The 14379-nt window shown below is 42.2% G+C and overlaps 1 protein-coding gene across 7 annotated transcripts in view; it reads right to left on the reverse strand.

The window, feature by feature from the left end:
* The window catches only part of LOC127637310 (neuron navigator 3-like), a 203640-nt gene that overhangs the window by 13330 nt on the left and 175931 nt on the right, over nt 1-14379 (reverse strand). For 4 of the 7 annotated variants that reach the window (XM_052118308.1, XM_052118305.1, XM_052118304.1 and 1 more), the window contains exons 19-27: nt 13778-13966; nt 13311-13363; nt 12607-12627; nt 12077-12100; nt 11566-11589; nt 11261-11338; nt 6528-6611; nt 5933-6044; nt 5554-5678 (exon numbers count right to left, since the gene is read on the reverse strand). In XM_052118308.1, the coding sequence (XP_051974268.1) occupies nt 5554-5678; nt 5933-6044; nt 6528-6611; nt 11261-11338; nt 11566-11589; nt 12077-12100; nt 12607-12627; nt 13311-13363; nt 13778-13966 (710 nt within the window). The remainder of the gene's footprint in view (nt 1-5553; nt 5679-5932; nt 6045-6527; nt 6612-11260; nt 11339-11565; nt 11590-12076; nt 12101-12606; nt 12628-13310; nt 13364-13777; nt 13967-14379) is intronic. The other 3 variants (XM_052118307.1, XM_052118306.1, XM_052118309.1) reach the window with 2 other exon arrangements.

The following is a 14379-nucleotide window of genomic DNA, read 5'->3' on the forward strand; positions in this document are numbered from 1 at the left end:
TAAAGTGTTTTAAAATGCGTTTATTCCTCAATGCAAATATTAAATACTTTTATGATGCATTTTTCTGTGATTTTGGTCGCCATTCACATTCATTATATGGAAAATAGTGGCTAGTGCATTCTTCAACATTTATCCTTTGTGATCCACAGAATTTGACATGAGGCTGAGTAAATGATGACATGTTTTTGGGTAAACTAATCCTTTAAATTACTATAGGGTAAGTCACAGCACTGAAGAATAGGATGTGGAAGTCTAGGGGTTGTTCAGAGGATAAAGGGGCATATAAGGGTAAATGGGATGAGCAGGTTGTGTGTTTTAAAACAAGCCCCCATATATGGATCCTCCATACAGGCATGCAGGAGAGTTTGAGATTTGCTTTGAGTGTTATAGTCACCTTGTGTCCTCTATCCTTGCCCTGGTGGTGTGGTGAGAAAGTGAGAGACAGAGAAAGTGTGAGAGAGGGCATGAAAGAGGGTGAGACAGCTGGAAGGGGGTGAAATGACAGAAATGTTTATGTGTTATGTCTTTTTGACGCTCCCTCAGTTGGAAAGGATGATCAGAGTGAGAGAAGAGGCCACTACTAGAATGATGACTGAATAAAATAATGGATTTATGGCAATTAATACAATTTGATAAAAGTAACAAAGGCCTTATTCTACACTTTTTTTTTAGCATTTTTATAGCATTTTCCAACTGAAATACACTTATAATATTAGTCAAGGTTTTATGTACCAAAAACATAGTCCTAATTTAGTTTTACTTAACAATTTTCACTGTATTTGCTACTGTACCTTTAAGACATCTATATGTGTTAGGGTTACCTTGTCTTGTTTTACCGTTGCCCCTTTGGTTTCCATTTTTGTCCCTTCTGTTTTCCATAGTTTTCACTTTTGTCCCTTGTTTAGCTCCACTGTCTCACTAGTCTATTGTTTAAAAGAACTACACTTCCCAGTATCCACCTGTCATCATCACTGCCATTTTGTTCATTGTTCTCACCTGTGTATCATTTGTAATCATCCTGTCCTTGTGTATTTATATCCTGGTTTTTGGTTCAGTCCTTGTCTTTCGTTGAATGTTGTTAGCCCGGTGTGTGTTCCCTGCCTGTGTTTTCGGTGTTGTGTTTATTTTCCCCATTGAGGGTTTTCCTTTGTGTTTTTGTGTTTGTAATAATAAAGTAAGCTGCACTTAGATCCGCTCTCCTCGTCTGCCTTCGCTGTTTGCATTCGTAACAGAACGAAAGACCACAAATGGATCTAGCAGCTTACCTCATGGAACTGACCCAGGCGGAGTTGACCATCCGCGAGTTCTCCCACTTCTTTTCAGCTGTTGCCCTCCACACCAGCTTCGACGACGCATCCCTAAAGACCATCTACCAGCTCGGGCTACCAACATACCAGCTGAGGGAATTGCCGAACTCCGGAGACCTCATGTGGAGGGAATATGTGAGTTTAGTCTTGGGAGAACTCGCTGCCGGGGAACCACCTCTCTCGATCCCGGTTTCCGCCTCTGGGCTTTCCGTGCCTGCCACGGCCAACGAGCCAGCGTTGCCAGCTTCGTCCGTCCGGCGGAGGAGGAGAAGAGGAAAGGCTTCTGCTCCCCAGTCTCCGCCTGCCACGGCCAGCGAGCCAGAGCCCACGCCTGCCACGGCCAGCGCCAGAGCCCACGCCTGCCAGTGAGCCAGCGCCAGAGCCCACGCCTGCCAGTGAGCCAGCGCCTGAGCCCACGCTTGTCAGTGAGCCAGCGCCAGAGCCCACGCTTGTCAGTGAGCCAGCGCCTGTAGCCTCCGACGTCAGTGAGCCAGCGCCTGTAGCCTCCGACATCAGTGAGCCAGCGCCTGTAGCCTCCGACGTCAGTGAGCCAGCGCCTGTAGCCTCCGACGTCAGTGAGCCAGCGCCTGTAGCCTCCGACGTCAGTGAGCCAGCGCCAGTAGCCATGACCGTCCAAAAGCCAGCGCCAGTGGTCGTGTCCGTCCAAGAGTCAGCTCCTCCCGAGCCTCCCGAGCTTTCCAGGGCTCCGCCTTCCGAGCTTCCTAGAGCTCCGCCTTCCGAGCTTCCTAGAGCTCCGCCTTCCGAGCTTCCTAGAGCTCCGCCTTCCGAGCTTTCCAGAGCTCCGCCTTCCGAGCTTCCTAGAGCTCCGCCTTCGAGCTTCCAGAGCTCCGCCTTCCGAGCTTTCCAGAGCTCCGCCTTCCGAGCTTTCCAGAGCTCCGCCTTCCGAGCTTTCCAGAGCTCCGCCTTCCGAGCTTTCCAGAGCTCCGCCTTCCGAGCTTCCTAGAGCTCTGCCTTCCGAGCCTCCCGAGCTTTCCAGAGCTCCGCGTTCCGAGTTTCCAGAGCTCTGCCTTCCGAGCTTCCTAGAGCTCCGCCTTCAGAGCCTCCCGAGCTTTCCAGAGCTCCGCCTTCAGAGCTTTCCAGAGCTCCGCCTCCCGAGCTTCCTAGAGCTCCGCCTTCCGAGCCTCCCGAGCTTTCCAGAGCTCCGCCTCCCGAGCTTTCCAGAGCTCCGCCTCCCGAGCTTTCCAGAGCTCCGCCTCCCGAGCTTTCCAGAGCTCCGCCTCCCGAGCTTTCCAGAGCTCTGCCTTCCGAGCTTCCTAGAGCTCCACCTTCTGAGCCTCCCGAGCTTTCCAGAGCTCCGCCTTTCAAGCTTTCCAGAGCTTCACCTCTCGAGCCTCCCAGGGCTCCGCCTCTCAAGCCTCTAGAGCCTCCTAGGGCTCCGCCTCTCAAGCCTCTCGAGCCTTCCAGGGCTCCGCCTCTCAAGCCTCTCGAGCCTCTCGAGCCTTCCAGGGCTCCGCCCCTCCAGCCTCTCGAGCCTACCAGGGCTCCGCCTCTCAGGCCTCTCGAGCCTTCCAGAGCTCTGCCTCTCAAGCCTTTCAGGGCTCCGCCTCTCAAGCCTCCCGAGCCTTCCAGGGCTCTGCCTCTCGAGCTTCCCGAGCCTCCCAGGGCTCTGCCTCTCAAGCTTCTTGAGCTTTTCAGAACTCCGCCTCTCGAGTCTTCCAGGGCTCCGCCTCTCCAGTCTCTCGAGCCTTCCAGGACTCCGCCCTTCAAGTCACTCCAGTCTTCTAGGGCTCTGCCTCCCAAGCCTCTCGAGCCTTCCAGGGCTCTGCCTCCCAAGCCTCTCGAGCCTTCCAGGGTTCCGCCTCCAGAGCCTCTCGAGTCTTCCACGGCCCTTCTCCCCGAGCCTCCTACGGCTCCGCCTCCCGAGCCTCCTACGGCTCTTCTCCCAGAGACTCCAGAGCCTTCTAGGGCTCCGCCTCCCGAGCCTCCTACAGCCCTGCCTCCTGAGCCTCCCTCAGCTCCGTCTCCAGAACCTCACGAGCCTCCCACGGCTCCGCCTCCCGAGTCTCCCACGGCTCCGCCTCCCGAGTCTCCCACGGCTCCGCCTCCAGAACCTCCCGAGCCTCCTACGGCTCCGCCTCCAGAACCTCCCGAGCCTCCTACGGCTGAGCCACCTACGGCTCCGCCTCCAGAGCCTCCTAAGGCTCCGCCCCCAAAGCCTCCTGAGCCTCCTACGGCTCCGCCTCCAGAGCCTCCTACGGCTCAGGCCCCAGAGACTCCTGAGCCTTCCTCAGCTCCGCCTCCTGAGCCTTCCTCAGCTCCGCCTCCTGAGCCTTCCTCAGCTCCGCCTCCTGAGCCTTCCTCAGTTCCGTCTCCTGAGCCTTCCTCAGCTCCGTCCTCAGAGCCTCCCAGGCCTTCTGACCCGGCCCCTGACCTGTGGCCTCCTCCCAGGCCTCCTGACCCGGCCCCGTCCTGTGGCCTCCTCCCAGGCCCCCTGACCCAGTTCCCGTCCTGTGGCCTCCTCCCAGGCCTCCTGACCTGGCCCCTGTCCTGTGGCCTCCTCCCAGGCCTCCTGACCCGGCCCCTGTCCTGTGGCCTCCTCCCAGGGCCCCTGACCCTGTTCCTGACCTGTGGCCTCCTCCCAGGCCACCTGACCTGGCCCCTATCCTGTGGCCTCCTCCCAGGCCCCCTGACCCAGTTCCCTTCCTGTGGCCTCCTCCCAGGCCTCCTGACCCGGCCCCTGTCCTGTGGCCTCCTCCCAGACCACCTGAACCTGTCCTTGTACTGTGGCCAGTCTCACTAGTCTATTGTTTAAAAGAACTACACTTCCCAGTATCCACCTGTCATCATCACTGCCATTTTGTTCATTGTTCTCACCTGTGTATCATTTGTAATCATCCTGTCCTTGTGTATTTATATCCTGGTTTTTGGTTCAGTCCTTGTCTTTCATTGAATGTTGTTAGCCCGGTGTGTGTTCCCTGCCTGTGTTTTCGGTGTTGTGTTTATTTTCCCCATTGAGGGTTTTCCTTTGTGTTTTTGTGTTTGTAATAATAAAGTAAGCTGCACTTAGATCTGCTCTCCTCGTCTGCCTTCGCTGTCTGCACTCGTAACAATATGTTAGTGATTTCTGATATGATTGGCTTATATTTTCACTTGTCGAAACTACTAGCAGTTCACACTGTCTTTCATCAGGGCACACCACATTACTAAATAAAGAGCAGGTGTTATAATATAAATGTGGGTGGTCATATGTTAAGGTTGTGACATTATAACCATGATGATTTATGCTTTATGGCCCCTATAGAAAATAAAAAAATTATAAACTTGGACTATTTCCTGGCTACAATATTTTTGTGCTCTCTCACATAAAATGTTGCATTTCCTCACAATAGTTTTGTGTTCCCTTAGTTTTTCCGTCCAATATGGAAATGATCCATGTTTTAACTACAGTAACCATAGATCAACTATGGTATTTATAGAAAACCATAACCACAAAATTTACCATGGTTTTCTTACATTAACCATATTTTAACCATGATGTTCATGGTAAAAACATATAGGCCTAATAATACAGTACCACACACACACACATACATATATATATACATATATATATATATATATATATATATATATATATATATATATATATTTTTTTTAAGAACCATGGTTTTAAAAACATTGGAAAATGTACCACAGATTTCACACAGTGTTATTATAGTAGAACTCACCACATTTTTAAATTGATTATGATTTTTATTGCCATAAGTTTGTTTTTCTGGTAAAATTACTATGTTTTTACCACAATTATCATGGTTCAAATTTGGTTATATATAAAATATATATATATATATATAATAATAAATGAAATGCAATTAACTGATTCTAGGAATTCAATGTGAATCAATTCAAACAGTACACACAACCATTTGTAAGTTTCTATAGGCATTAATACTGTATGTAAAATAATGACGTTTAGATGCTATCAGTATGCCAATATTGTACGTTTTGGTGTCTATGCAAACATAAGAGAATGTATATTTGCTAGAACCAAACTTTATGTAAGAATACATATGATTTCTCATGAGATCACGTTGGAATTCAAACTATTGTGAGGAAACTCAACACTATATCAGAATATAAATGACATCCCTGTCCTCTAACGGACTCCGTAACTGGCAGTAGTTAAATAAATGGTGTGCTCTTTCAACATCGCTGCAGTCATCATTCTAATTGTGGACAGGCCTTTGGTTGAATGGAGTCTGATAATCCTCCTGCAGTGACTCACCCAGCTCTTCTTCTTTTTCTTCTTGTCATCTACATCTTTAGCGCTGCCCATGCTGGAGTGACTAGCTGCACTGTTAATACTGGACATACTGTCTGACGAGTGCTGTCGACGGATCCGCAGGTCTGCTGCACACACACACAAACACATACACACACACACACACACACACATACCCTGTCAGTATGTGACTCTCATGTTTGTGTTAAGCGGAATTTAGTAAATGTAAAATGTAAAATGACTATTTCAGAAATGAATAAGATGTATGCACTTATATACTAGGCTGCAGAGAGTGTGCTTCATTAACATGTGTATGATATGCATGTTAATAAATACAAAGCACAAAGTGTCATAACCAAATGTTGGACGATGTGAGCAGCACCTTTATGAACATGATCGGGGCCATTGAGGGCCACTTGAATGGCTGTTTGGGCATCAGTGTTCTGAGCTTTTAGAGCCTCGATGGTCTCTCTCAACTCCGCCAGCTCAGACTCCTACAAAACACACACACACACACACACACACGTTTATATGAAAATATACACATAAGCACCTTTCCCTGCAACACTATCAGCCATGCAAACCACTGCAAATACAACTAGGTTTTTTCATTTTATGGGTGGTTTCGTGGATCAACTCCCTAACCTTTAATATAAGCAAAATACAAAGTGATAATTGCAACTAATTAAAATAGGATCTGAGCATGGGTTTTCCACGGAGAGCTTAACAGGATTGTAACTCAGACTCAATATCCAGAGCTCAGGATTGCAGAAAAGTTGAGAGGAGTTTGTTTTAGGGTTTTTGCTTTAATTGAATGTCAGGGCCATCTTAACAAAGACATCCCTTGTCCTCTATAATCTCTGTTGGTTTATTCAAGAGGGATTAATGGTGACAGGAACTCATTTGATCTATGAGAGCGCTTTGTGGAAATTACGGAAGCAGTTTCACGTTATAGTTGGCAAAATGTGTTTTCCTACCTTTTGCTCTGCTGTCATGGTTAGACTCTGCAAGCGACAGGTCATGTTCGTTAGACTCTTCTCGAACGCCATCACCAGGTGTGCCTGTCAAACCACAGAGAGTTCAACATAAGACTCCACTAAATACACAGGTTAATCAAGAATTGTGGGTCTCCATTAGATCTACATTAGGAAAGGACAGATATGGCTACTTTCAGAAAAGCATACTACCATACGGCTTTGTATTATTTCTGCATTATGAAGTATGTATATTGTGCTGTTTAGAACCAAAGAGCTTGATTTCACTTTTTATTTTATTTTACCATTTTCAGTGTGACAAATGACCCATAAAAATATCAGCAGTGATTTTAAACATACTGTATATGACATACAGTACTGTAAATCTTGACTGAATAATATTTAGACGTACTCACAAAAGACATTTTTACATGAATTTGAAATTAATTTGAAAATGCCAAATAACCATTTTTATATCTGAGATGATAACTGGATGACACTTGTTGAATATAAAATGCAAAGTAGTAAGGTCACAGGACGACAAATCCTACTACTTCAGGCCACATCCTCGTTAATACATTTTTACTTGAAAACGCATTAAAGGGTTAGTTCACCCAAAAATTTTAATTCTCCATTAATTTACTCACCCTCATGGCATGCCAAATGTGTATGAATTTATCTCTTCTGCTGAACACAAACAAAGATTTTTAGTCCATACAATGCAAGTGAATGCTGGCCAGACATTTGAATGTCCAAAAAACACATAAAGGCAGCATAAAAGTAATCCATAAGACTCTAGTGGTTTAATCCATGTCTTCAGATGTGCTATGATAGGTGTGGGTGAGAAGCAGATCAATATATAAGTCAATTTAAGTCCTTTTTACTATAAATCTCCACTTTCACTTTCACACTCTTTCACATTCTATAAGTGTAAGTGTGGAGATTTATAGTAACAAAAGGATTGAAATATTGATATATCACGCAAAGTGATTGCATCGCTTTAGAAGACCAATTAAACAGTGGAGTCATATTGATTACGTTTAGGCTGTCTTTATATGATTTTTGGAGCTTCAAAGATCTGGCTACCATTCACTTGCATTATATGGACCTACAGAGCTGAGATGTTCTTCTAAAAATCTTTAGAAAAAAGAAAAGACACATTTGGGATGGCATGAAAGCGAGTCATTTTTGGGTGAACTATCCCTTTAAGTTTGCCACCCTTGTGTTTTTAATCCACACTAGAATTTTGATTTCCTCCAATGAAAATAGAGCATTAAAAAACACACACCATTACTGCATACTGTGGAAAACGATGATGTAATGAAACTGTATTTCATTAATTCTTTGAAAAGATAAAAATGTAGAAGAATGATTCCCTGACAAATCGGACATTACTATGGTTTGCGAGTACGTTTTACTCTACACAAGAGCAATATCTAGCTTTTTTTCAATATCTAGATTCAATATTTTACAGAAAAGAAAAATTAGAAAAATGTCCATGACTTTGAGATTTTAATAATTTCCATGACTTTTCCAGGCCTGGAAAACACTTTTGTAAAATGTTCTTGTACGCATATTAAAATAGTTTTTCCAGGACCATGGGAACCCTGCAATATGTAGTGTATACTGTGCAATATAGTAAGCAGTAAATTTTGAACACAGTCAACAACTCAAATTGCATACAAATTAAAGAGTGCTTTCTAGATCTATCTAGTTTTTACTTCTCCATATAAATACTCAGACACTATGGGCATCTGCGCAGCAAATCATATTGTATCTTTTCAGATCCACCTAGTCTTAGCCTTACAGACAGTGTGCCTTGGCAACTATGATCTATGCTGCACCACTAAACTGAACAGTGCTCTGAGATTTTCAGCCATCGCTGAGGAATGAGAGCTTTGAAGCATGTTTCACGTTTAAGCTACTGCGATAGATTTCAAAGGAGGTACAATGTCTAAGGCTTGTCTGAACATGAGGCCCCAGGGCTTTGGTGGAGGAGACGTCTCTAACGCTGACCTCAGAAAAGACTTCTGATGTGAGTGAATCCTGAGCAAACATGGATATGCATATTCTCAAAGAGAAATTAGAACTACCTTCAATTTATACATCAAAACATCTTCCAGCTATAGATATTATGCAGTTTATCATCTAACCTATGACCGGGCGAGTTCTTAGTGAGCTTGGAGAGGTCAGTATTTTCGTTTGTGGGAAATGGTGTCAGACTAGAGAAAACGTTATTGCATCTATCGCTATTTGCATTTAGTGCCAATAGCTTCTGCCTTAAAAATGGAACAATTGTCAAAAATACATTTTCTTCATTAAAACAGATGTATATTTAAATATTTTCAATTGCATTATACCTTTAGTAGCAAACAGAGGTGCATTCATTATTTACATTATTTATAGAGGCTCTTGGTCTGATTTAAAAGATGTGCCAGAAAGTGAAGCCAAGCAAGAACTGACAGGCACAATGCCAAATGCTTGAGTAAATCTAATGGGAGAGCACCTCTATAAACACACTTTTATGACATGCCATGCCCTGCACTGTTTGGCCATCCATTTATATACCTTCAACAATATGTCCACACTGTGTCCCTTAGCCCAGTCAAGCACACCTCAAATGGACAGCACTTTCACAAACCACACACTCAAAAACTCAAAAACAAACAGAAAACACTTTTACCTGACAACTCCTTGCCTCTTATAAAATCTCACTTTACTTATCTCAAAGTGGACATTTCTGACAGTAAAATAATCTTATTTGGTGGTATGCATAAAATAAAGCCACAAATGAAGAAATCCAAGCAAAAATGTGCAAGGAGCTGTTCAGAACGAATGCTTTATTACACTAAAAAAAAGTAGGCGCAATGAATGTAACAGAACACAGGTGCATCTCACAATGCATTTTTAAAAGGTGAAGTGCTTTTTGACTCGGCATGGCTTTGAAAAAAAGCTGTGTTCCCACGTAAGAAAAAAAAAACGTGCATGTTTACATAGAAAAACATAAACTTTAGGAGTTATAACCCTATCTTTAAAAGGAAAGCAATGCAGAATGGCCCCCAAAGTATACGGACGCTTAAGCCACGCTTCTATTTCAGACCTATCCCCAGAATTAACTTTACTTTTCTTAGCCAGTTTTGCAATTTCAAATTTTTAGTGGCTGTATGAAGTGAATTCACACTGTGAATTTGGCAACCGCAAATCAAGCAGGTATAGCTGCAGGTTGAAGATCTCCAAATGGGGGCAGGATCTCCAAAAGAGGGTGGGGTTGCTCCAGAAGGGGCGCGGTTACTTCATAAGGAGGTTGCGGTAACTCCAAAGGGGGCGTCGCTTTCACACACAGTTAGGGTTATGTAAAGGTTTATGGGCTTAGGTTAGGTAAGGTTATATCTTTGCTGGAAGTTTGGCGCTTCCGCCCCTTTATGGAGCTCAGCCAGCAGCTATATTCTTGTCGCTGAAATCGATCTGTGCTTACTAAAATTCGAATCACTGTGAGCTCCAGTTTCTGGGTGAAATATCTAGTGGCGCCAAACGCGAGTTATATTTATTATTGTAAATTATGTCATACAGTACAAACACAGGGGGGCCTGGGTAGCTCAGCGAGTAAAGACGCTGACTACCACCCCTGGAGTTTACGAGTTCGAATCCCAGGACGTGCTGAGTGACTCCAGCCAGATTGGCTCGGTTGCTAGGGAGGGTAGATTCACAACCGGTAACCTCATTGTTGTCGCTATAATGTGGTTCGCTATCGGTGGGGCGCGTGGTGAGTTGTATGTGGATGCTGCGGTGGATGGCGTGAAGCCTCCACACACGCTATGTCTCCACGGTAACACACTCAACAAGCCACGTGATAAGATTATTGATGGTCTCAGAACTGAGATTCGTCCTCCGCAACCCGGATTGAGGCAAGTCACTACGCCACCATGAGGACTTAGAGCACATGGGGAATTGGGCATTCCAAATTGGAGTGAAAAAGAAAACTATACACAAACCCCAACCCTAACCATAAGTTGAGTAAAAATGTAATTTTAGAGTGAAACTGAAACCTCTGAATCGTGATCTTGTTTATGTTACTGGTAAGATTATTTTCAGATCCAACTGATACAATGCTAGAGGAAAAAGTGATCATGTTTGAATTGATGCTAAATTTCTGATGGTATGGCTGAACGATTTCAGGGAACATGAACTTTCAGAAGCAATGTGTACATTTCCTGTCTGGTCATGTTGATTTTATAGTACACAATCTTATTTTGGAGCCTCAAGGTTTAACAGAAACAAAGATGCTCTCATGAATTCCTGAATACTGTACACCAACAGTCCAGAGTTTTTCTACAACTTAAAAGTTCACAAATATCTGGCTTGTGTTTCAAACCACCCAAGTAATGTATAACTTGAATAGATATAGTTCCTAGCTGTTCCCCCATACACAAATGCTGTCAAGCACAAATCACAGAGAAGGTCGAGAGAATGTGAAATGAAAAGCACATTTTCTGAAGCAACCATATCATCTCATGTCGCTTCTATAACACTTTCATCTCACATGTCAGCTCATGTGCTTGACTGGACTTCAGAGTCTGACAGCCCTATTAATAACGTAACCTAATGTAACATAATGTAACGTAACATAACATAACATAAGCACAAGCGAATATTGTGTGCTTGAAATAAAAACACACCAGATATAATATGTGTGGATGTGGTTTTAATGTGACTGCTTGTTTTCGTGTCTAACTCACATTGGCCGCCAGCTGAGAGGTCAGCGTTGCCACTTTCTCCTGGGAAGCGTCCAGCTCTCGCCGCAGTTTTCTGATTTGCTGTTGGGAAAGAAGCAGTTTCTCATTACAAACCTCTATGAGCTGTGCAGTCAAGCAATGGAGAATAAACTGCTTTCATTTCCTCACTTAATAGAGGCAAAATAACCTGTATATTAATCACTGGCCTCAGGTAAGCACTCTGGCATGTACAGTAAGACTTAGAAATACTTAAGAGTGCTTTCACTTGTATTATAATAGTAGAGAGTATATGTAAAATGGGGAATTACCGTTGTATTTTGCACTGTTTGGCCCTTGATTGAGAAAAGAAGAGTACAATTAACTCTATGCTGCATGTTTGTCCAAAATTAAGTTATAACCATAAAACAGGAATGCAGAATGTTCTTAGGAGTAATAGAGTTAACTCTACAGTAGCTGTTCATTATATGTTAAGTGTATATGTTAATGTGACAGCATATACAAAAGTCTGCATTCTTGGACAAATATGTTAACAGAGGAGAGAGAGTGATTATGAATATCACACAAACACAAAAGGGAGAAAAGCAGTGATCAAATAAGAGTCCAAATCAATTGCACCATAACACCATAGGAGTGCCTCTTTAAATAATGCTACATAGGGTTACATTAATGTCACTTATGAAAAGGTTTGTTGTTTGGTTGTTCAATTCTAAAAAGCACCTAATGTTGGACTTTGTGAAAGTGTATCACTCTTTGACCTTTTATGTTATGTTAATATGTTGCACAAATTATTAATGTAAGCTGGAAACAACATATTCTTACCTCGCAGTGTGCCTTCTCCTCCGTCTGTGGAAGAAAATTAGACATTTAAATGACAGGAAAGTGACGTCAATACAATATTACCAAATGTCTACTTTATGCACACATACATTAATAAGAGCTATTGCCTTTTAGATCCAATACAAAGAAAGAATTAAAGGTGAAGTGTGTAATTTCACCCAAATTTTCAAAAATAATGGCCTTTTCCTGTCTGTTATTGGTAGGAAAAACAGATAGCCTGCCTCAATCTCATGCCATTGGTTGAGTCCGAAATTAACATGTTGGGATGCTCAAACAAACAGAGCAATGTTTTGATAGCACAAACATTCACACCTAGCATTATACCAGCTATTTGCACACAATTAAAGGAAAATCAGAAAGCCATAGGCAATAATAACCAACAGTCTAATTGATTGCATTTGGATTGGACACCTCTGTTAGTAACTGATTCGAAGCATAATGTTAGACTGTTAGGATTACATGTGTAACAAGAAGGGGAATACAAACAGGCTTTCTGCAAGACGAGTTATTACCTTGTCTAAAAAGGCCAGCACCTGAAAGTGAGAAAATGTGTGTTCAAACAGTGGCAAAGTCACAATGCTGAGCCACCATGTGCCTCTTAGCGTCATTAATATTCATTCATAGCCTTATATTATGCAGGGATGGTGAATAGTTGAATATATGGTGGATGTTGAGTACTATAGTCCTTCAACGGTGATGACTTCTCACACAAATCATCTTTTGAGGTTATTAGTTTGTCATGCTCAGTCAAATGGAAACAGCTTGTGTGGTGTTACTATTCCGAGGGAAGCAGTTAATATAGATGAATTTCCACGTTTCTGCTGATGGCTTATAATATAACAAATTATTCAGGCAGGAGAAGATGTGTATCTATTATATTTTGTAAGGGCAACCAACTGTTAATAGAAAAATACATCAAATTTAAGTTTAATGGTCATTATAGTGAACAGAGGAAAAGGAATAACTGCATGAAATGTATGAGTAAGTAAAGTATTGGCACAATGTTCAAAAGCCTCAAGATAAAATAAGGCTAGTTGGAATTTAAAACGACAATCCGGTCTCGATCACTTTTGGCCTTTCCAACCTAGAGACCACTCAAAATGTAAAATGTGACTGTTGAAACTATGTTCCAGGTATTTGGTAGGTATTTGTAGGTATTTGGGTTCTGTTACTTCATGGCCTTTCTGTGTGTATAACAAGAATACATGTCACTCACCGCAGAGTACAAAGATGACGTGCTCGAGACCAGAGACAGAGAGGAACCATGGACTATGGAGAGAGAAATAAACAAAACAAAGACAAAAAATATACATTTCCAAATGTATTCTTCACAATGCTAAAGGAAACCAACAGTTTTCTAATAGACATAAACATACTTGTTACGATAATGCAAATTCCCAAGCATGCCAGAAGAGTCTACAAATCTTTTTTCAATTAATTTAAATAATGAATAATATATATATATATATATATATATATATATATATATATATATATATATATATATATATATATATATATTATGTTATTATTTTATGTATATATACATTCAGGCATCAATAGATGCATAAATAACGTATATCTCTGGAGCTGATGTGTTTGTGTAAACTGCATAGGGTGTATGCACACTACAGTATGGTTTTTCCTACACATATACAGTAAAAACACCCATGTAGTGCTGACCTTCATCGGTGCTGTCTCTGAAGGAGTTGGATCGACTCATGCCACGTGGCCGTTCCTCTAGTGAGGTAGCACTGCCGCCCAAAGTGTGCCCCTCCTCATACAGCTCGAACGAGTCCTGCGCTGGAATACTATTAGAGCGGCTCATACTGGTGCCAGGAAGATTGAACTGCGACATACTGGTGGGGCTCACTACAGTCAACAAAAATGTCATAATATCAGATAAATATATAGAGCTGTCAATCAAATAAAATGTTTAATTGAATTAATTACATGGTATGACTATAAATTAATAACATTTATTACATATATATACATATATATATATATACAGTATATATATATATATATATATATATATATATATATATATATATATATATATATTTGCTGAGAAAGCCCCTCAAATAACAGTAATTCAATATACGATTAAATAATTATAAATGTTGATATTTGAAGAATTATAAATATAATTGATATTGTTTATATCGTATATCGAGATCCCTGCAATTGGAATTGTACTCCGTTTAGCCATGTTTTAATGTTTCAAGGTTTGTTTTCTGTACAATTGCGCATTGCCTATACAGCTGGAGCTTTGTTCACTG

This window comes from Xyrauchen texanus, chromosome 45 (genome assembly GCF_025860055.1).
Source record: "Xyrauchen texanus isolate HMW12.3.18 chromosome 45, RBS_HiC_50CHRs, whole genome shotgun sequence".
Classification (NCBI taxonomy): domain Eukaryota; kingdom Metazoa; phylum Chordata; class Actinopteri; order Cypriniformes; family Catostomidae; genus Xyrauchen; species Xyrauchen texanus.